General features: G+C 30.4%; 1 protein-coding gene across 1 annotated transcript in view; it reads right to left on the bottom strand.

Annotated features, from left to right (window-relative positions):
* Positions 1 to 23,690, bottom strand: part of LOC111625168 (vacuolar protein sorting-associated protein 18 homolog) — a 49,826-nt gene that overhangs the window by 214 nt on the left and 25,922 nt on the right. Inside the window, exons 7-28 of the mRNA XM_023368231.1 lie at positions 19,472 to 19,554; positions 19,266 to 19,375; positions 19,115 to 19,203; positions 18,934 to 19,032; positions 18,787 to 18,868; positions 18,598 to 18,714; positions 12,909 to 12,966; positions 8,787 to 8,890; positions 6,623 to 6,683; positions 6,484 to 6,548; positions 6,100 to 6,406; positions 5,941 to 6,034; positions 5,801 to 5,874; positions 5,580 to 5,735; positions 5,359 to 5,493; positions 5,160 to 5,294; positions 4,850 to 4,931; positions 4,657 to 4,784; positions 630 to 751; positions 379 to 496; positions 176 to 310; positions 53 to 111 (exon numbers count right to left, since the gene is read on the bottom strand). Of these exons, the coding sequence (XP_023223999.1) occupies positions 53 to 111; positions 176 to 310; positions 379 to 496; positions 630 to 751; positions 4,657 to 4,784; positions 4,850 to 4,931; positions 5,160 to 5,294; positions 5,359 to 5,493; positions 5,580 to 5,735; positions 5,801 to 5,874; positions 5,941 to 6,034; positions 6,100 to 6,406; positions 6,484 to 6,548; positions 6,623 to 6,683; positions 8,787 to 8,890; positions 12,909 to 12,966; positions 18,598 to 18,714; positions 18,787 to 18,868; positions 18,934 to 19,032; positions 19,115 to 19,203; positions 19,266 to 19,375; positions 19,472 to 19,554 (2,413 nt within the window). The remainder of the gene's footprint in view (positions 1 to 52; positions 112 to 175; positions 311 to 378; positions 497 to 629; positions 752 to 4,656; positions 4,785 to 4,849; positions 4,932 to 5,159; positions 5,295 to 5,358; positions 5,494 to 5,579; positions 5,736 to 5,800; positions 5,875 to 5,940; positions 6,035 to 6,099; positions 6,407 to 6,483; positions 6,549 to 6,622; positions 6,684 to 8,786; positions 8,891 to 12,908; positions 12,967 to 18,597; positions 18,715 to 18,786; positions 18,869 to 18,933; positions 19,033 to 19,114; positions 19,204 to 19,265; positions 19,376 to 19,471; positions 19,555 to 23,690) is intronic.

The raw sequence follows: 23,690 nt of genomic DNA, 5'->3' as shown, positions 1-23,690 counted from the left end.
ACAATTAGTCAAGTCTTACGATAACAAATTATGTACATAAATTTACACACACCTGATCATGATATCGCCACAATATAAACATTCCGACCCCACTATTTTGTCTAGATTAGCCTGGAATTCACAAAATTTATTAGAACATACAGATTTATCACTGCAACATTCATTTTTTGCATACCATAAGTTTCTCTCGGTTATTAGAAGTGCTTCCTGATGCGGATGAATTTGCATCTTCCCTCGAACTCATGGATGTCAGCTGTCCCCGAATGTCATCTACCGCAGTCTTTTTTGAAGGAATGAGATAAACGTATGCCTTCCAAATATATAATAAATTTATTGTTTGTATGAAAATATCATATAAAACTATATCCAAATACTTACTTCATCTACAAGACAATCCAAATGGAACATGTGCTGACAGGGAAATAAGTAGAAAGCCTGCGTCATTATGGGATAATTACAAATACAGCACTTGTCTTGAGCACTAACCATTGCATATCTAATAAGATTAAATAATACAAATATATGAGTGGATTAAAATTTATTTTCTTTGTAGCTTCTTCAAAAAAATGAAACATTTTTCCAAAAACATTAGATACTATACGTCTTGTGTAAGGTATATTTTTACTTACTTATTACGCAAAACTTGTATTTCTTCTCTTATTTCCTTTGCACTCTGTGCAGCTTCTTCCATTTCTTCTTGTAGACTCTCAATGTGCTGGTTATACTCTTTTAATGATTGACATATATCATCCTATTTAATAAATAAAATTAATAATTAATTTATCCATTTAGTCAAAACTTTACATAGTGGTACATAATAGTAAGGTGGAAAGATAAGAGTGACATTATATATATCAGACTCTGGAAAAAATAGAAATTACAGAATCTTCACAATTAGGAATAAAGCTAAACCAAGAGATCTGGTAATCATGCTGACATAGGTGTCCACAAGCAAGTAGTGGACAAGAGACTGGAGGAAAATATTAAAGAAGCATAATAATATTGATAGACTTCTGCTATTCCTGGTACCCAATGTTAGTTACCAACATATGATTTAAAAAACAAAAGAAAATATGTTTTGGAGTCATTCTGTGCACACTAAAAAGATATAAATAATAATAATAGAGTTGATCTTTTTTTGATTGACAGAATTTTATATTTTAAATATGTGTATATAGACTTGGACCACAATTTCTTAATCATTAAGTCTCACCATACATTTTTGAGTTTTATCTGAATAAATTTTTCTAACATCTGATCAAAAAGAGGAATAGATGATGTAGAGGACATCCAGGAATGAAATAAAATGTTGAAAGGTAAGATTTACTTTGAATACAGTAGAAAGACAAAAGAGATTAAAGGAAGAATAAAATCAATTTAAGTTCTCATCTAAATATATTCATTAATTTAGATTCTGCTTCTGAAGAGATTATAAACAATATTTTGAAATGAAATGAAATTTTTGATATACAATGGTTACTATTAAAATGATGCTATTCAGATGTACATGGAGCCAGCTGTACTGAACCAAATCCAATTAAACTTGGTACACTTGCAATGCAGATCATGGAGAAGAGATTTATAAGTACCTGAGTATCTTGCACTATAATAGTTATTTTTCTACATGGATACATATTTGTAACTGAATTATTGTGTACAAATATCAAAACATATCTTTAGATCTGTTGACTAGAAAAGTTCATTACACTTAGACTGATGATACAAATTGCAATATTTTGATCAGAAAATAAAGTTTATAAAATACAGAAGTAGAGAAATTTAATAAATGCTTAAAAATTACAAATTAAACTCTAACTAAATGTAACATTACCACCCAATTTTATTATGGCAAGAATGGCATCAATGTACAGTACATACAACATACTGTACTGTTTATAAATTTCATACTTAATGCTTAGGGGCCGTCCATAAATTATGTAAGGCATTTTGGGGTGGGTGGGAGTGAAAGATTTCTTACTCAGGGGTAGGGGGTAATAGATCTTGTCTTACGTAATATTCTTATTTTTTGATCTTGTTGAATGGTAGAGTTTTGAATTTGGCTTCAATTTGGCCGTTTCTATTAAGAACGCTCATTGTACTGTACTAAAGCCATCTCGTGTGACGGTAAAATAATAACGCTAGCAGACTCATGCTCTACACATTTTTTTCTTGGGAGAAAGTCTGTGTGGTGGTTTCTCTCTCTCTCTCTCTTTTTTTTATTAGAATAAGTGCACCACTACTATGGGCATATAACACTAAGAATACATAAACCAAAACACACGATACAAAGTAAACATAAAATTAGTATTCAGCTTTTAGTGAAAACTAAAATAGAAATTATAAATAGTCTTTTCTTCCATGTTTTTTGAACATAATTGTAAAAAGCATCAAACAGTAGCTTCTGAACAAGCTTATTGAGTGGACATGGCAACCTGAAACCAAGTGTAAAGATTTTTAATTTCAGAATAAGTGTATGTTGATCGTAAATAAGACAATGATAGATCATACGGTCGACGGTATCTTGGTTTTCTGTAGAGCAAAAGCAAGAAACAGTTTCTGCCTAGTTATACATCGCCAGGTAGCTTCTAAAATTATCATGCCCAGTAAGTAGTTGAGCAGTAGCAAATGTTAAATCTCTAAGTGGTGATGAGATCCTGCAGTCACGACTAGGAAAATAAAGTCTTGTTATTCTACCAGTTTTACTGTTCAACCATTGTTGATTCTACTTTTACATAGCGTTGTCATGAATGTAATTTTTAAGGCTGCTACAGCGTGAGAGAGTGAATTTCTGATGGCAAACTGTCTTTGAAGAGAGAGTAATTTACTTGCTACTGAATTTTTACTAGTTACATAACCCCAGCTAGAGGCCACATAAAGTAGCATTGGTTGTATTGTCCCTTTATATAGAGTTTTACAAGCTTTATGATTTAGTCCCCAGGTGCACCTTTTAGTACATTTTAGCAGCATGTAGTATATTTTATTGACCTTATCAAAAATGTAATTAATATGGCAACGGAATATGGTTTCTATTCTCTCTTTTTTATTTTGTACGACGTTTCTGTTTACAAGTGTTCTGCTGCTTTTTGGCATTTAAGAATAGAAGAGAATCCTAGAAGATGAACAATGTGTTGGATGTCCTCTGTGCTCAGGCAGATGAAAATGTGGAAAAAGCCAAAGAAATTGTTGCCAGTGATAGACGAATTACCACCAGAATGCTTGCAGTAAAACTTGGTGTCACTAAGGAAAAGGCCAGGTCCATTTTAGAGAAAGATTTGTTCCTGGTTTGTGCCACATTCATTGACAGAAGAGCAGAGAGAGCATCAAGCTGTATGTTGTGCCAGTTTCATCACCCCAGTTGATGAGAATCCTAATCTGTTGAAACAAATTGTAACTGGGGATGAAAGTTGGTGTTTTCAGTTCAACCCAGAGACAAAACGCCTGAGTATGGAATGGCATGGAACATTGTCACTGAGGCAGAAGAAACTCAGATTGCAGAAATCATGCATCAAGACAATGGTGATTGTTTTTTTCGATGCTTCTGGAGTGATACACCGTGAATTTCTCCCTGAGGGCACAACAGTGACTGGACAGTACTACTTAGGTGTCATACAACATCTCTATGCTCGCATGCGTTGTGTCAGGATGTCTCTGTTCCAAAGCAACAGTTGGGTTCTTCTGCATGACAATGCACCGGCTCACTGCGCACTATCCGTGAAACAGTTTTTAGCATCAAAACAGATCTGTGTGCTTGAACACCCACCCTATTTGCCTGATTTGGTACCTGCAGACTTTTTTCTATTTCCAAAAATTAAATGTGCTTTAAAGGGGATTGTTTCAGTGACATTGAGGACATCAAATGTGCTGTGACTAACAGACTGAAGGAGGTACACAATCAAGACTTCCAGCATTCTTTCAACAACTTGTATGGTCGATGTAAACATTCTGTGGAGGTGCAAGGGTATTTTGAATCAATGTAACTGCGAAATTGAAATAAAGTTCTTAGTTTGGATGTAATGCTAGTTTTCTCATTACTTATTTGGCATACTATGTATTATTATATTTTTCAAACTTTTAGTAACTACACTGATAAAGAAGTACAGATGCCACTATTACAAAAGGTTAAAAAATGGCACCTAGCTCCTTATTATCAACAGAATTTATTGTTTTGGAACAGCCAAGGTTAGTAAGAGATATCTGTATTATAATTTGATTGATGATTATTGAATTTTGGAGACATTTCTTATGATACAATATTAACTGATACTGTTGTAAAAAGTGTAAAAAGGGACCAATTCAAGATTGCTTGAAGCACAATACAATAAATAATACTGTGAATTACAACAAATAAAAAATAATATTTGAAGTGTTAATTACTTTTTAATTTAATTAATTAATGAACTTTCTGGACCTTATTCTAAATTCACAAAGTGATCATGCCACTTAAAATTTTAATTAGTTAATTGACAAAGAGTACCAAAGGAAAGTAAACATATTACTGAGCTTCATTTGAGCCAAAAATGAAAGTGAAGAATGTTTTCATTTTTCTATACCATCACTATCACTTTATAAATTTTTTAAAATTTATATTCTTTTTAAACATCTTTTATCTAATAAACATTCTAGTAGAATATTATCAGGTTAATTTCTAACACTTACTTTGAAGTGATTAATAGTCACAAAATTATCAAAAAATGGTAGGATGTCTTCAATCTTCAATAGTTCACATTTTTTCAGGAATTCCATGGCTTTTGTAATATCATTCTGTTTCTTGACTACATGCTTGGCTTTTGATCAAAGTTAATTATTAAAAAATTTTTAAGTGAAACGTAAAAATTATGAAAATCTTTACCAATTTTTAGCCAGAGTTTTTTCTTTAACTCTTCGTCATTTTCTGGTTTATCTGCATTTTTCATTGCCAATTCCACATCTTCCTAAAAATAAAACTTATTAAGAAATAATAAAAAATAAGTTACACAGCTGTCTATCAGCATTATGGAAAAATACATTTAATTCACAAGTACTTGTATATTAAATGTGTTTTTCTGTAACACTGATAGATAGTTACATAATTTATCTTTTATTATTAGTATTTGGGATCTGTTGTTATTTATATTAAGAAAACATAATCATTTGATTATATTCATTCAAATATATCCTACTCTTTCTAAAGCTAAATCCACTGCCTCTTCATAGAGACCCATAGTTGTATATATGTGCACACGTGCTTCATCCAATCCTAATTCTGTGCAGAGACGAAGTGCATAATTGCAATCATAGGGCACTATTGGTTCTTTCTATAACAAAATTAATTTTTAATAATCAGTTGTGATTATCAAAATGTATAGTATTATACAATACCTGATTTTCTAAGTAACTTAATAACATCTCTGGCTGTAGTCGGGCATACAGTGCAAGCAGATAATTATGAATGGCTGGATCCTGATTTTTTAGTTCTTCTATGCAAAATCTTAGATAATGAATGGCTTCATTAACCTGTACACATTCAAAAAGAGTTATTATATATAAAACATATGTATATAAATTTCAGATAAAATATAAATAACTTATTAAAATTTTACTTGTTCAAAGTTTTCATTAACATTATATTGCACTAGAGTAGGAATCAGATGTATGGGATTCAGTTTCTGTGACCGCAACTTCCAGGCATCTACTGTATCTTTTGGAATGACTTGCATTAGAAGGGGTGAAAACCGATAAAATAACTCTGTCCTATTCTGTAGAGTTTAAAAAATATAAAAAACTATTTGAACAAACATACTTAGAACAGAATTTGACCTACTTGTTTTTTTAGAACTTCTAATGCATCTTTGTATTTCTGATGTTGTAGATTGTAAGCAATAATTCTCTCAAAATCTACAAAACTTTTCATTAGTAAAAGTAAAATCACTTTACAGAACTAGTATAGAAAAGAGAATGTACCTTTCATTAGATTAGTAAAATAAATAAGGTTATCTTCATCTCCATGACTAGAAATCAAGTTGTAAACTGCACCTTTGTTATCAGTAAGGCACTCCTAAAATTTTCATTATAATTAATTGAGTTAATTGATGAAAAAATATATTTCATCTGATAACTCACTTTGACATTGGACTGAGTTAAAAATTGTTGAAAAGACATCTGAAGAGTTTTATATTCATCATCATTATCAATTTTATCATCACTATGTTTCAGAGCATTTCTTTTCTGTCCCATTTCATTCAGATAGATTTCCAATAGCCAAAGAATAATCATAGTGATTTGTGTCTTGTTGTGATGTTTCAGGCTTTTCAATTTTTCTTGAAGAAACACTTTAAGGGCACTCTCTTGTTCAAATTTCAAAAATTTCAGAGCTACTTCTTCAAAGGAATTGTGTGTAATTGCATACAATACAGCACTTTCTTTGTAACTATAAAAACAAACATCTTTCAGACAGCAACTAATTTATGTATGTATAAATAAAAGTAAAATAATAAATTAATTTACTTTTCATTGTTAAAATAATCTTCTGCTTGTTTAGAATACACTTTGTCTAACTTTGATGGATCATCCTAAAAAGTGGAAGAGATATTAGATATTAATTTTCAACTAAACTTAGAATAGTTAAAAGTTTTATAAGACTAACCTGACAATATTTCTTTGCTAAATCATATTCTTTTTGTTGAAGGAAAACTTCCCAAACATTTCTAAAAAGTGAAAACAAAAGCAATAGCAATCAATAAAAATATAAATTTAGAAAGTTTTACAAAAATAAACTTAAGACATGTAACTAAACAAATATTTGAATTATAATACTAAGCAAACTTCCAAAACATTTTCTATTATATTAGTGACAAACAACCATAAACCCAATTTTTAGATTAATGTCAAATAATTATCAGGTTATATTGGACTATATTAATGTTACTAACTACTAATTAAATGTCAAGTATTCAATAATTTGGCCTAGAAGTAGGTGTTAGGTTTCCATCTCTTGATAAGTTTAATAATTATAATTAAATTTATCAAGAGATGGCACCTAATGCTGACCTCTAAGCCAAATTACTTGACACTTATTTAGTAGCATTAATATACCTGATGTAATCCAGCAATCATTTGTTATTTTAGCAAATTGTATTTTCTTATCATTTTGAACTGATATTCAAATTTTTCAAAAATTGGCACTCAAATATTCTGTACTTTCATAGGATTAATGCAATGTTGAGGAGCAATTAAAGCCTCCTCAGTAATATAAAAAAACAGTAACAACAACATAAAATAATAATGAAGGCAAACTACATATACAGTAAGACATATTAAACAGAACAACAATAATATCAGAAACAGATTTAGACTTATGGTGGCCCTACACTACAACATACAAGAGGCCCTTCGTCCTCCACTAAATAATACCAGGCAATATGTAAAAACAGTCCTTGATACCAAAATAAGACGCTAAGCTATAGTTTATTGTTTACCATGTACTGGTACAAATAAATCTGGCTCCAAATAAGATTACCATAAATCTGGCTCCAAATAAGATTATGTCAAAAGTGCATAACAAATTAAAAGATATCTACACAATAATAAAATTTCATGTATGACATTAAATATAAATAAAAACTAGCAATTATTTATTGTGACATGGTCACAATGCCAGGCTGCAATTTTTAATAATATATTATTATAAGTTAAATTTATTTAACTTAAAATATATGCTCTCCACCTCAAATTAGTAGTGGCTTGCCCCTGTACATCATACTTTCCCTTTAACAATAGAGTCATTCCTGTCATCTAACACATTTTGGACGTAAATTTTTTAATTGAAATAATGTGATTTCCAGTTTGCATTGGAACTTCTTATATAGTTAATTGGGGCCTCCTGCCCCTAACATTTTCATATCTGGTCTTGTCTTTCATCTATATAACTCCATTCTTGAGATTAAGAAAGACAGACAGATGGATGGGCAATAGTGGGAATTTATAGGTCTATAATTTTTCAAATTGCAGCCTAATAACAATCCACATATAATAAATGGAGTACAAATTAATAAAATAATTTTAAAAATACATTAAAATTGCATCACAAATCTTATTTTTACAAATAAATTTGTGTTTAGAAAATGCAAGATGCAAAAAGTCCTCAAAGTTTTCATATGATCTATAGTTACATAGTAAAAGTCTATACAAAATACTTAAGTGGCATGGAAATCTATTGTATGTTGTAAACAAGAGTGATTTCTAGTAGAGAGAACAGAAATGCAAAAATATATATTATCAGGTACAATAAACCATTGTAAATTTTGTAGAATAAAATTTGGTTCAAATAAATTATTCTGTCATTAATACCAGAAAGCTGTTGCAAGATTGACAAAGTCCATTTATAGTAAATGGTATAATTCTTCAGTAAAAGAAAAAACTTTTGCAAGACTTTTGTAACATTATACAGTATATCAAAGGAGCAATTGAAGATTAATATTGAAAGACAGCAATCTGTGATTGACTAAAAGTTTGTAAAAAAATTGCAGACAAAATAGTTTAACAAAGCCACCAGAACATTCCTTGTATTATTGCAAGATTTCTAATAAGTTTATATCTATGAAATTCAAAGGTAAGTTTACTGTCATACATCACATCTAAATCATTAATTTAAATGTAAGAAATATTATTGTTGATCAATTGAAACTATTTAAAATTATTGATCTCTAAGTTGTACTAAACATTTACAATGTTCCTATTAAATTATATTTGATGTAAGATTTACAAAACTAATTTTTATGTTAGAAACAAATTCATTAATTGATACTAACCTTTCCTCTTTAACAATTTTATATCTGTAGATAGCACCTTCAGAATATGCCCATATAGTTAGCTTCACAGGATCTTTAACAATGTCTATCATTGGTCCATACATCTAAAATAAACAGAAAAAATTAAGATAATCTATAAGTTTTCCTCATCCTTTAATTGATCACATAAATGAATTATTTATGCTTTCTTTTAATGGTATATCCAATAAAAATAAAAGCAGACGTAGACAAGATAGACATGTTCACATGTCTATCATGCCCTGCAAAATGCATTCTTTGCTCTATAACAATGTCCTGTAGTTCTGTAGGCCACTTCTGAAGAGTCCCTCGTTTGTGATGTGGTCATGATATCTAATTCTAAGTACAGTAAAATGTCAGTATAACAAAATTGAGGGGACCATCAAAATATATTTGTTATATTTCATTACATTGAAATACAGTCAAGAATGCAAGGATAAAAATTTATTGATAATAAAAAAAATCTCTTACACTTTGTAGTAAGAAAGTTTTTAAAAATGCAATTTATCTATTAGTATTTAAATGAAATCAAATTTTATATTTTCAAAATGTAAGTTATATTAAATACAGAATAAAAATTAGTTCTCAATAAAAAATTATCAGAAAAGATCATGAGCAAATAACTAAAATAACAATATAGTAGTAACAATTACTTGGAATCCTCCCTGTTAATTGTTTCTCTACGTGAAACTGTTATTTTCTGCTAAAAAAGTCTAATATTTGTGTGTGCTGTTTCTTTAATCAAAGCTTTTTTGATAAAATCAAGTACTGTGACACAACATTCCAGTAGGTCATCAGGCACATCTTTTTGTTTAATTCCTGTTTGTATGTCATCTAATATTTTGATATTCTCTTCCAAAGAAAACTGCTTTTTTATTTTTCTCCATTTTTTCTCATCAACTTAAAAAAAAATAAACTGTAGAGTAATAGCATCAAAACAAAACCATAACTAAGGATTAAAATTAGCATTGACAGTTGAACCAGACATTAAAATTAATGTTGCCAGATTTTGACATAATATTCATCATTTACTATTAATGAATGATTTATGCATTTATAGATTTTGTTATAATAAAACTATTCTTTTATAATGGACAGAATTTTTATTACATTAAACTGCAATTTTCATTATAATGGTATTCATTAAACTGAAACATTTTTGCACTGAGCCAAATAGGAAATTAGTGGGGATTCAAGATATATTCATTATATCAAAAATTTTGTTAAACTGGTGTTCATTATACCGATATTTCACCATATCCTTGAAAGATAGTGTTGATGGAATATGTTGAATTTCTGAGTAATTTTCTTTGTGTCATTCCTTGTTTAACAGGCGTAGATTGCAGTTGGAATGACAATGGTGTTGTAGAGGTGTACCTTAGTTGCTGTACCAATTGCTCATGTGGGCCAGATTAAGCATAATCTCTGAAAGACAGCTGACATCTCAAAGTGATGACCTCAGCAACTGTTGATACAGATATAATCAATTTCATTGTTTATGTTGCCATCAGGTGAACACCAAGTTTTCTTATGTATATATTTATGTGCAAAATATGTATTTCCAATGTACAAATCGTTCATGCTGCAGAACAGCAATAGACATTCTCCATTATCATTTGTTTGCACAGCAGACCATGTGGTCCATACTCCAAACCTATCCTATTACTGCCTAACTGAGCATTCACACTGCCCATAAGCAGTTTCTTGTCGTGACTCATTTCTTGGGAGTCTCATTTAGTACATCCTGCAGTTAGTTATAGAACACATATTTATCCTTCTCATCAGCATCTTCAGTGGATGCATCTGTCTGGATTACAGTAGTTCTTACATGATTGGAATCGAGCTGTTATAATCCAGTCATTGACAGGTTTATGGCCAGTCAGCACTCATGTTTCCTCCTTTAACAGGACAAGCCCACTCCTCTTATGTGATCTTCATTATGGCCAGAATACAGATGGTTTTACCTTCACTAGTAGTTTTTCCATTTCCTGTCAATTTACCCTCACTAATTTCAAGGATTTGCATGTTGTATTTATCAAATTCCCTGAGAAACTGACACTGGTTCAAAGACTGTACATTCCATGTTCCAATTTTAGTTATGCTATTGGCACTTAGTATTGAATGCATAGGGCAAAGGACATCCTCATGGTTTTGTTCCTGCACTGTCACAGGGGATGATGAGTCAATAGTTTCATCTGAGAGTTGTGATTTCACTTCTTGTTTATTTAGTGGTGACAGTTTCTACAGGGTGGAGTTGCAGGCTCCAGACCCAACCCTCCTTTCTCATCTGGGCTTGGGACTGACAATGGAAGAGTAAAATAGTTCTAGCTAATATTTCAAACAGAATGTTTCAAATCCAAATCCAGAAATTATAAACCAAGTATATCACTACATTCTACAGGAACTTTTCCATACAATACTTATGCTACAGTAGTTCACGCATATAACATGCACTGGTGAATATTTCACAGAAAATTCCTAGAAAAAAAATAAAATCACCACCTGACCTACACTGTCAGATACTCACATCAAATTTGCTGTGAAAATTTGGTGATGTGAGTATCTCACTTATCTTTTCTGTAGTTTACAAAATGCTGTCCATTGAAACAGTCCATTTTTTCACTGTTTGTTTTTGCTTTATTTCTTCTAGCAATTCATTGTACAGTAGATGAAATTATAAAATAAATAAAATGGAAGAAGTGGAATATTTGAGACAGAACAGTCTAAACTGTATTTTGTTAAAACTACAAAACTGTGTCAAATAACAAAATTTTTAAAACTATTTCATATAATTTCTGTTTTTTTTTTAATTATAATTTTATAAACGATATAATATATGAAAAAATTAAACAGGTTAATTCAAAGTAATTACTTAATGATTGTTTTCAGGAATAACTAGGATGAATATTGATCTGAGCATTATACATTATTAATCACTATACACTAAATTTAAGTTTTCATTCAGATAGCAAATATAATATTCATGGATATTTTATTTTAATTTATATTTTAAAGTAAATAAAACTCTTCTAGCCAGTTAATATAAAATTTTTTGACCTCTTGCAAGGATCAAGTGAATTTTAATCATCAACTTTATATCTGTATATGAAAATTCATTTTCTGGTGTGAGACAAGCAGATAAAAACATAACATTAAAGGTACAAACTCAAATATTTTCAAACTGTAAATTGCAAGTGTATATTTGCAATCATAATTCTGAATGAATATTAAAATCACTGTTTTTGCATGTAATTCTTGTTCTATTAATAAAGCCATCCTGAAAAAAACATTTGTAATGTCAAAAACAATGAAAAGTATAAATGTATCTATCTTGAATGCACATGATTTTTATCTGCTTGTTCCACAATTAGGAAATAGATTTCTGTTTACTAATATCATTAAATATGGTGTATGCCATTTTACAAATTCAGTTATTAACTCTATTACATGTGCTTTAAGTGAATAAACTTCACTAAATAAAAGAAATGAGATGTAAAAACAACTTCTTACAGAATTACTGGAATGTATACTTTACACTCGAAAACCTTAAGAGTCCAGTAATAACACTTTAATGGAAAACTAACGTTTTCAACCTACTCTGGTCTTCCTCAGGTTTTTAAAACCAGTAAGATTCTAAATGAGATGTTTTTTTTATTAATCTGCATTTCTTATATTAGAGAACACTATAATGTTGCATTCAACATATAAAATGATCAAAACAAAAAATTTACTTGTTAAAGAGTAGACAATGATACTGTAAGCTGACAGTGCCTGTTACCCCTCTACTACGGGCTGCGAGAAACACTCGATTCTGAAAGACATATTTACTATGAACTCAAGGAATAATATTTGAAACTCCCTGTTGCATCAGTAAAATCTATTCCTCGTGCTGTGAGACTGTCTACCAAACAAGTTTTTTGGATTAAAGGGACGTTACATACAGAAATTAATAAAAATTTTCTGATTAGTTCACTGGTCATAAGTAACCTTTTCATCAAAAAATGATATAATATAATGTGTATAATAATAAATTTAAAACTTTCCTTACATAATTTATTGAAACAAAAAAAAACACAGATGATAATTATTTTAAATATTGCTTACCACAGTAAATACATCTTCAAAGACTAGTTGTTCATTGAGCACACATATGGCTTTCATCCTATAAAAATTTTACATTGTTATGAGAGCTAATCTCAAACTTTAATCACCTAATAGTAACTTTTTAAAAGTTTTTATTTCTTCAATAAAAATTATCATATGTAACAATTTAAATATTTTAAAGTGTAGGAGGACACAAAAAATTGTCAAGAAAAATATGCATTAATGTTTGATATTACAGATGATAGCAACATTAATGTTAATTTTTCTCATACTACACCAGCATTTTCTGTCATTGAACAGATGAAACAAAAATCAGCAAGAATTACGAAATAATCGAGGACTTGTTGCATTATTATTAAGATAACAAAGAAATTGACTGTGTATTTATTATTAAATCTTTTATAAAAATTTTCAATAACAGGTAGTAGTCATAATTAATTAGTAATTCATTTTTATAAAATTTAATGTCAGTTTAATATGCTAATAAAGCAACTCTTTAACATTATTATTATTATATAAATTCAAGTTTATCATCATTTGCAGAAAAATATAAATTACATCAAAACTGAGATTAAAAAATATTGATTTATTTCCCTATTTTAAGTCATAGCAATTACTATGAATTAAAATTTAATGCCACTTGTAGTTTATATTTTCATTTTATTTTTCAAAATTTGTACATAAAATAAAATGAATAATTATTTTTGTATCAGTTTAAAACAAAATTTTGCCTGAGTGAATAAAGCTTCAAAGTGAAGCTATTTTCTGTATTAAATTTACTATTAGCTGGAAACCTGGAGATAATAAAAAAGGATTTTGGGTTTAAAGAATATAAATTAACTTGAAAAAGCAGAGAATTAAGATTCTGCTCATTGTAAACAAATAAGTGACATTACCTCTGGGTATAATGGTTACTACAGAGTGTGACAAGCAATATTCCAAGAACAAGCTTGCACTGTTTCAGAAAAATGCAGATTACTTGGTGAGGGATCTATGGATACAACAACTTTGTTTTATTGTCTTTGTTAAATTAAATGTTTTTAAAAATTGAGAACTTCAAGATTTGAATGAGCTTCCAACAATCAAGTTCTCAAGTACAAGCAAAGAATGTAATTTCTTGAAAACAATGAGAATAAAAAAACACAATGCTGTTAATTTGTCTTGTTTGGACTATGGAGTAGTTACTAACTAATACCAAGTATTCGAGTATGAGCTGATTATCAGCTTGTACTTGAATACTTGATATTAATTAGTAATTGGTAATTGAGGCAATTGAATTTCACAATTAATTGGAGTACTAAAATTCCTTGAGAAAATCACAGAATAACTTGGTTTTTTATATTATAACATGATTTGAATTTCCAATGCAGAGTGAGATGCTAGTTCTTGGCTCTAAAATTATTACAAAAACTTTTAACATATAAGCGTTAAATTAGACACCTATGTCACTAAATTGACGAGCACTTTCGACGATATACACTTTCGTCTTCTTCAGGTCATTAGAACCTTTTTTGAATACAAAATTTTTAAAAAACATTCCAATCTTAAATAGCAAATTTGGAATGATAGCAACGGTAGAATATAAACAGATATTTAAATAAAAATATGCGCGGTAGAATATAAACAGATATTTAAATAAAAAACATGCGCGTTTATGTTGCGCATGCGTTATACGCCTATATATTGTGGATTTAGTTGCGATACTTTATATAACTGTACAAACTGATCCACAAAGGGGGCAAATCCAGTGTGGGGGTGTTGCAAGGCTTTAATACGTTGGTGATAAGGGCTTCCCAGATATATACAAGATTTTTGTGGTTGCAATGTTTTAATATTACCACGTCATTCCACAGAGGGGTATGTTTGTGTTGTAGTACCATTCTGGCGTGTTCTGTGTCATTCCTGCCTTCTCTGATGGAACATTGATGCTCTGAAATGCGGTTAGCTAACATTCTGGTTGTCGCACCAATATAATGGGTGCGACCGCCTATATCACGACAGCAAATAAGATAATAAAATTATCTTATTTGCTGTCGTGCCAGCTAATAAGAATCATATCTGAGAATTCTTGGTATTCAAAAATATGTAATGCAAGTTCTTGGGAACAAGAACTTTTTAGCACCAAATAGTTCTCAATTCTTGTATTTGAATAAAGCAAGGTCTCCAATTATGTTAGTAGAAAAGCAAATGCATAATAACTTAGTGGAATACTTGACAGATTACAAATACACTATTGAAGATCCACAAAATTATCAGGCAGGTTAAAAGAAATTATGTTAATGAATGATGAACACATCACAGTGCTGGATTCTGCATTGCTATTTCCATCTATTTGTTTACAACCTTGTTTTTATACTCTACAAGATTTTCTATTTATGTATACCCAAGTGATGCATCTACATCACAAACAAGTGTTAGAACTATCTTAAGTGCTAAGCTATATGAGTTTTTAAATAATGAAACATACTTCCAAAAACTGGGAGTCCCAATGTCAGGTGACTTATGCAAATTAGTAGCTAGACAACTTGAAAATAAAATTCTAAAGGAATTCCTGCTGAATATTATACTTTACACCAGGTATATTGATGATATGATGATTATATGGAAATCTAAACCAAACAACACTAAGTTTTTAAAAGCTCTCAATAATAATTCATAAGGTCTGACTAAATCTAAAACAATGTAGTGACACAACATCCCATTATCTAGACATAGAAATTAGACTCCTAAATGGGTATGTTAATTTAGATGTTTGTAACCAAATCTGATTATCATCTGTTATTCATACCATGAATATCATATAAAATAGTGGTATTCAGATTTTTAAACAAAATAGCACTGCTCAGATACCACAAACATCTTATCAATGTTCAAGCATATAGAAAGAATAGCTGCAACATATGGTTACAGTAAAAAACTAATACAAAACCTGATGCACAGAATAAAAGATCAATTTAGGAACCATCCACATCTGAGAACATCAACACATGATTACTATATACATCCAATAGGCAAATAAGTATAGATTACAACCATTGACTCTCAGCCAATTACAAACAAATAGCTAAATATTTAGAAGCTAAACTTTGCTTTCATAGAAATCTCACAGTATACAAGTTACTACATAACAATAAGGATGATACAGACTACAACAATGCATCAGGCATATACTCTATCCCAATAACTAAACAAAGATCTAAACATCAACTTGCATACATAGATTCCACAAATATCCATATTTATTTTCTTTGAGCCATATCAAAATATCAAAGAAAAAAAATATGATACCAACAATGATAAACCAATAACTGTTTAGGCACAGTACACAACCAAACCCAATGTTTGGCAAAGTGAAGCTAAATTTATAAAACCAGTCTGATGAACATCATTTAAAAACACTTGAAACACTGGAAACTTACAAAGCAACATTAAAACAAAATCTAGCAACAAGTTGCTTAACTTTCCCAGCAAAAACATTTAAAATTGCATGTAGCAACATCTGTTATACTTTATTATAAAAAGGCAAAAAACTTAGTTTTGAAGGTAGGGATGAGTTTTATAAAAAATTGTAAATGCTAACAACAAGTAAAATCTTCATTAAGTCCAACCATACTCTAGGTATGACACATGACCTCCCTATATCCCCTCCTTAAACTTTTATCATCAAATTTAACAGCATCAATGCCCCCAATATCCAAACCGCCCTAAACAATTCCTGAAATTTTTGATAAGCATGGGAGTTATTAAAGTTAAAGAGAGTAAACAAAACTATGCCTCCCCCACACACAAACAAACACATACAGAAAAACCCCCTGAAGTGCATTTCTTGAAGTTTCAAGGTACCAAGTCCAAAAATGTCAAAATATTGAGGGGGTCATTTTTTTGACCAATTGCCATGCATATCTAACAAGAAAAATTAGATATAACAAGAGCTGGAAAAGTAAAAATGAAATCATTAACTATAAAGATTCTAATTCTATTTCCAGTGCCAGGAGGCCATTTTTCAATAACAAACAAGGGGCAACTTTATATTTAGAGAAATAATTAAGGCACAATGAGATAAAAGGCACAAGAAGATAATTATGAGATAATTAAGGCACAAGAAATAAAAGGCACCCTCTGTGGTTAATTATATTCAATAATAATTTTTCATTATCTTTAAGTTACACTTTGTATTTTAATAGTATATTTATTCTTATTATATGAATATTTTAAATTTAAACATTAACATCATAGAATGTATTTAAACATTCTGTAGTGGAATTTCAAAACATTGTATTTTTCAAATGCTAAACCTGAAGCAGGTTTAGCATTTGAAAATCAGGTTGTTTCATAAATTTGTTTTATATAAGATATAAACCTCTCACTGGAGAAATGTGTAATATTTATCGGGTATAGATTAAAGATAGAAAAAAGAATAAAATTCTCAAAACAGAAACCTGACAAAACAAAAATCATTTGATTCTGGTGTGACATCCAAATGGGAGAGTGAAAAAACAAAGAGGATAATTAGAAATAATAAAAAATTAAATAAATGATTAATTAAATTTTCTACGACATAGAAATCAGAGATCAAAAGGTCAAATGGGGAAAGGATGACAAAACCACACACTTCCTATTTTGTCCAATTTTGAAACCGATAAAGCCGATCAGATGATCATACAAAGTAACATTTATTACTAAGGTTGCAAGACAAACTCTGACCTTAGTCACCTCCAGCAATTAATTCAGTTTGTTCGACAGCTGTTATCAAATTTATGAGGTATCATTTATGACAACGAGTAATCATATTGTATAGAAAGAGGTAATAAATTTAAAGAAATGTTTGATTTCTGACAATTAATATAAACTAGCCTGGACACAAATCAAACTTAGAACAGGTTACATCATACATAGCATTAGTCAGCTCTCCCAAAAATGGGTATAAAAAGGGCTGGAACACAGTCCTCCGGGCAGACATAAACAGGGGACACCAGACTGATACTGCCATTCCGTCTGTCGCCACCCTTGCCTTCCCACCATAATTGCTGTCTCTCATAAAGGAAGTCTACTGGTCAACCCCGCCAATCCAGGAGCGTTTTATCGATGTCCTACACAACCAGATTCAGAACCAGAGGACCATAAGGTACGACATATACAGAATTGTAAACTCTCTCTTGGTTCTTTAGTTAAATAGTTCTATTAGTAGCAGTAATGCTATAGCCAAGTAGCAGTAACACATCCTTAGTATCTAAATTTAGATAACCTTATGTATTAGGCTTAGTGTATATTAAAGGTGTTATTTGTTGAACCTGTGGACCTGTCTATAATTCTTTACAGACACCTTGTCGACTTACTCACGCCTCCCCACTCGATAAAGTCCTCCTAGCCATCACCTTACAAGGAAGCTGGTAAGTGGGGACGAGTTCACAGCTCCACGCTTCCTCGGTTCACATTGGTTTACACAGATTTCATTGTATTAACAATAATAATAATAATGTATTTAGAACAAATATGTAATTGGCTGCAAGTTATAAGAAAACATGATAAATGATAAATACATTAATACATCATAGACTGATATATATTTATTTTTATCAAAGTAGATAAAATAAATACATATAAAATATTTATTTTATTATTAGCATTGTTTATATAAGTCAACATATTTTGATTTTACATCCAATTATATTAAAATATAAAAACTTACCTATCAGGATAAAGGACCAAAACGTGAAATTCAGTTAGAACGATACCTAATGGACATTTCTTTTGATTTTTATCTTCTTGCATGCTTATTTTTGTTTTATCCTTGTCTTCTTGAGTACTGATTTATTAAGGATTATACATTAAGCATTAAATATATTATTTTAAAATTAAAAAAAAACAAAAAGGATACAGTATCAGAGTTGATTCCGTAATCACCGAATCAACTCCCGCTTGACTGTCACAACTGATATTTCCATACAGAATTCCAGGTTCTGTTTATAATTTTTTTTAATAATGTAAATTGTTTAAATTTTATGAATAAAATGACTGTATTTACCTGTTAGCCAAGTAAAGTGTTTTGGAAGACCCCTGTGATTTGGATAATAAAATTGTAATTTACTATAATCTAAATTTCCAGGAATTTCTGTAAATCGTTCTGTAAACAGAAAAAAAAAAAATCATTATGAGATGAAAACATTGTACATTATTGTATATATTCATTTTAAATTAAAATTTACCAGGAATATCTGTATAATTATTGAAAATGTGCATCAATATAGGCATTTCTCCAGTGGTTGGTACGTTTCCCACAAATTGGTACAGACGACTGTAGGAATAGATCAGTTAAACAACTATAACCATTATAAGAAGTTATCAAAAGACAATTACTTGGGTGTTGTTGCTATAATAAAATATTTTTGTTCTGTAATCCTACTGGGTATTCTGTGAAATTCTAGACCAGTTATTTTTGTGGCATTCTTTTGTCCAATATCAAAAACCTGAAAAAGAATAATTAAAGAATTAGTACTAAAAGTAAACAATTGTTCATTCTGTTTAATATTAGATATTGAGTGTAAGTAGTTGTAATAATATACCTGCTTCCAATACTGTTCGGGGCTCTGATTCTGGAAAAAGAATTTCTCATCTGCAGATGTTAATTCTGTTTCAAATATTAAACCTAACAAACAAATACTTTATAATTATTAAACCTGGAATTCCAAAATTATGCCAAATTGATGAAATATTGTATATTTCAATTTCATATATTTAGAATAAAGAAAATATCAAAAATAAAAATGTTTATATTTAACTTTATTTGGTTAATAAATCTACTGATATTTAACTAGTTTTAATCAATTATACATTTGGTTTAAACACAACCAACAACAGAATTATCATATACAGTAGAGCATCGTTTATCCGAATCAATTGGGGACTGGGATTGTTCGGATAACTTATTTTTCAGATAACCGATTATGTATGAAAAAATATATTAACCTATCAAATGTTGAAATTTTTCTCCGTTGCGTGTTGCGTCACTTTGAATTTTCGTCGATGTTAAGACTAACGAAAACTTTTTAAAATAATAATCGTGGCTATTGTATCATTAAAAATTAATTTTTTATTTTGTACAAACAAAATAAATATATTGAAAAATATAAAAACAATAAAAAATTATACTTCAGAAGTTAATTTAGTATCAAAAACGTAAAATATTTGAGTAGCCCAAGACATAGCCAAAGATTGCAGCGCCACAGCACTAGCGAATATTTAAATTTGTCGACTGGAATGCTTTCTGATAAATGATGCTCTACTGTACTAGCATATATTTATTCAACAATTGAAACTTTGCAACAAGTAAAACTCCAGTGTGCATTTTTGACCAAAAACAAAAAAAACACTGTCTTCCTCAGCTGGTTTTAATTTACAACCCTTTTAACTGACACATAACACCATTAAACAATGATTATTTTTTATTATTTTCCATTTTTTAGAATATTACACTGGTATAAAACATGATCCTAAAATTGACATAGATATAAATAGATATATTACATAATAATTTTTCACAATTATGTTCCATCAATTTCTTTAATGTCTCTAAGTTTGCTTTACTTGCTGCTAGCATTCAAAGTACTTGGTCTTCAGGCTTGTTCCAATCTATGTGATTAGACCCACCATACTCAACCTTGTTTATTCTCAGGCCACATACACATGAAAACTATTACACGTGGGCCGCAACATAACAATTATAATATAAAACTTACATAATTTCTCACTTACCCTAGAAATTTAGTGTGACTGTCAGAATATATATTGCGAATATTTTTTCACAATTTCATTTAAATCAGACTTGTAACTGCTGCATGCTACTCATAAAATGGCATCCAGGTGTGAATCAGTAAACTGGTTTCTACATATGTTCTTTGCATATTTAATTTTTGAGTATGATGATTCACATAGATACGTTAATGCGAACAACATAAGTAAAATTTGAACACATTTTTTTACAGTCTTATATCATTTGAGCACTACTTTCCAGAAGTCAATGTAATTATTTTCTGCTCTGTTTTCTTTAAAAATAGCTTCCAGGTGTGTATTGTTCTTCATCTCAATGAATTCGTCAAATAGCTCTGCATAATTACATGCAAATATATCAGCCAGTTCTGATATTATTGCCAGTTCCAAGAGTCAGGGATTTTCAATGAGCAACAGCATATTTTTTATTTTTCTTAGATCATAAAATCTATGTTTAAATTCCTCAGATAACGCAGTTAAATAATTTGAAAAAATTGTATAGTTTTCTGGAGAAATATTAATACCATCCTGCTTAGCATTTGTCATGGTTGGAAAATTTCGCAGTATTTTGTTTTGTGTTTCTTGGTAATAAATGTTTAATTTTTCTTCAAAGGCAAATATTTTATTCACCATCTGTGAAATTATTTTATTTTTACTCTGTAAGCCAGTATTGAGACTGTTAAGCTTCTCTGTAATGTCGCACAGAAATGCTACAATACACCACCATTCATCATTTTGCAGTTCACTGTAAATTTTATTATTTTGCTGTAATAACAGCATTATTTCTTTTTGCAAAGAAAAAAAACTTTCCAGAACTTTTCCTCTGCTAAGCCAACATACAGAGGTATGTAAAAGAACATCATTGTATTGACTACACACTTCCTCTAAAAGACTTATATTTTCTGTGGTTCAGTTCTCATGCTCGGATATAATTCACTATATTTATGACAGTTTTCATCACAGTATCTACTTCAGGATTAACAATATGTGAAGCCAAGTTTTCCTGATAAATGATGCAATGAAATGTTATTAGATTTGTCAAATCATATTTGAATCAACTTCACTCTGATACCGGGGATAAAATACTAAATACGGAACCTGTTACCGATGTAAAAGGGCCTTTTCCCACTCGTCCACCACGCAAGTCCTGAACACCAAATTGAATTATATCAAGAGGATAGCAGCCAAGCACGGTTATCATGGTCTAACACACCGTCTAATTGAGCGACATCAATGCTCACAATACGCACCCACTAAGCGTACGAAGACCAATACTGACCAGGATGAACGTACACACCTCCCAGTCACCTTTAATCCATACGTTAAAGCAATATACGCTGAGATCGCCGGAAAACAACAATTACAAATAGCTAATAGAAGATGCCCAACAATCTACGACATCCTCAGAAATGGAAAAGGCAGTCCGGTTTGTAGCAGGCTTCCTGGCGTGTACTCTATCCCGCTGAAAGATAACAGATGTAACGAGAACCTTGTCTATATCGGCTCAACCAAGCAATCTTTAAACACCAGAGTACAAAAGCATCAAGCAGACCTTCGGCATGGGTAGTATACCACGGCCCTAACCACCTTTGCATCCGATCCCGATATAGAACTGGAGTTCGATAAAGCTGACATCATCGACGCTACGCACCACCTGGAACATCTAAAATGGCGGGAAACTATATCCATCTGCAAGGCTAACCACCTGACCACATGTATAAACCGGAAAGATGAGATTAATCTTTCTATAGTGTGGCAGGCCCTCATAAATGACAATCTATAAATATCAACATCAGCGCACGAATGCGCATGACCATCTTAATGATTTTTTGTTATGCGAGTTTCAGATTTTTCGTTTAAACATCTGCGTTCTATTTTTAGATTCGGTTTTTTATTTAAATATCTATGTTCCATTTTTCGAAGTGTTCCGTCGGAATTTTTTCTCTACTTGAAGAAGAGCTATCTCGACAGCTCGAAAACGTTGTGAAAGGAAGATTTTTTCATGCAAAATTACACCAGTAACAGGTTCTATATTTAGTATCAAATCATAATTCTGTTTCAGTAGAGAAATAAATCCATTTTCAGATCCAGTCATTGAAGGACAGCCATTGGTACACACACAAACTAATTTTTTTAATATCTATCTTGATCTGTTCTAGAAAATTGCAAATAGTATCGAGATAATCTTTGCCCCTGGTCTGGCCTTTCATTGGAAGGAATTTCAAAAAAATCTTTGCAAATTGAATTTTGTTCTGTACAATATCTAACAAAACCGAGCATTGTGATATCACTGCAATATCCATGCTAAAGTCAAAAGCTAAAATAAAAAACTTACAGCTTTTCAAGTCTTCAATTACCTTATCACAAATATGGTTTGCAATATCTTCAATACGTCTAACACAGTTATAACTTCTAAAACACAGGGAGAATCTGAAAGCTGGATTTTGTTTATTTCCGAAATTATTTGATTTTTGTTACTGAATTTATCAAACAGTACATTGGAAGTGCTTAAAAAACATTCCTTCACAATTTCAGCATCAGTAAACAGTTTCATGTTTACCAAGTATATAACAAATTTCATGCAATGCCTTTGTTACAGCTGCATCTTGTACTACTGCCACAGACATAATATTTTGTTGATTTTACAGTGACTTTAAAAATAGCCAATTTCTCGTGTCTTATGAGAGATCCCGGAAGAAAAGTATCATTGAATGATTTATGTTTAGTGTTAAAATGACGAGCAATATTACATTTTTTTAATATAACACTTTCACGACAAATCAAACAAATTGCCAAACCGTGTTTGTTTTGCACTACAAAATAGTCAGCTTCCCATTTGTCTTGAAACAATCTATTTTTGTCAGACATTTTCCGTTTGTATTTGGAAGACACTCCTGACATGGTTGTTAATAATTATAAATTACAGTTTCTTAAATAAAATGGTCAGTAATTCAATGTGATTTATTGTTTACTCAATTATAACTCTTAAGGTATTTTAACAATTACAGAGTCACA

This window comes from Centruroides sculpturatus, unplaced genomic scaffold (assembly GCF_000671375.1).
Source record: "Centruroides sculpturatus isolate CEXI.00-Female unplaced genomic scaffold, Cexi_2.0 scaffold258, whole genome shotgun sequence".
In the NCBI taxonomy this organism is placed as follows: Eukaryota; Metazoa; Arthropoda; class Arachnida; order Scorpiones; family Buthidae; genus Centruroides; species Centruroides sculpturatus.
This window is presented reverse-complemented; position numbering and strand designations above follow the sequence as displayed.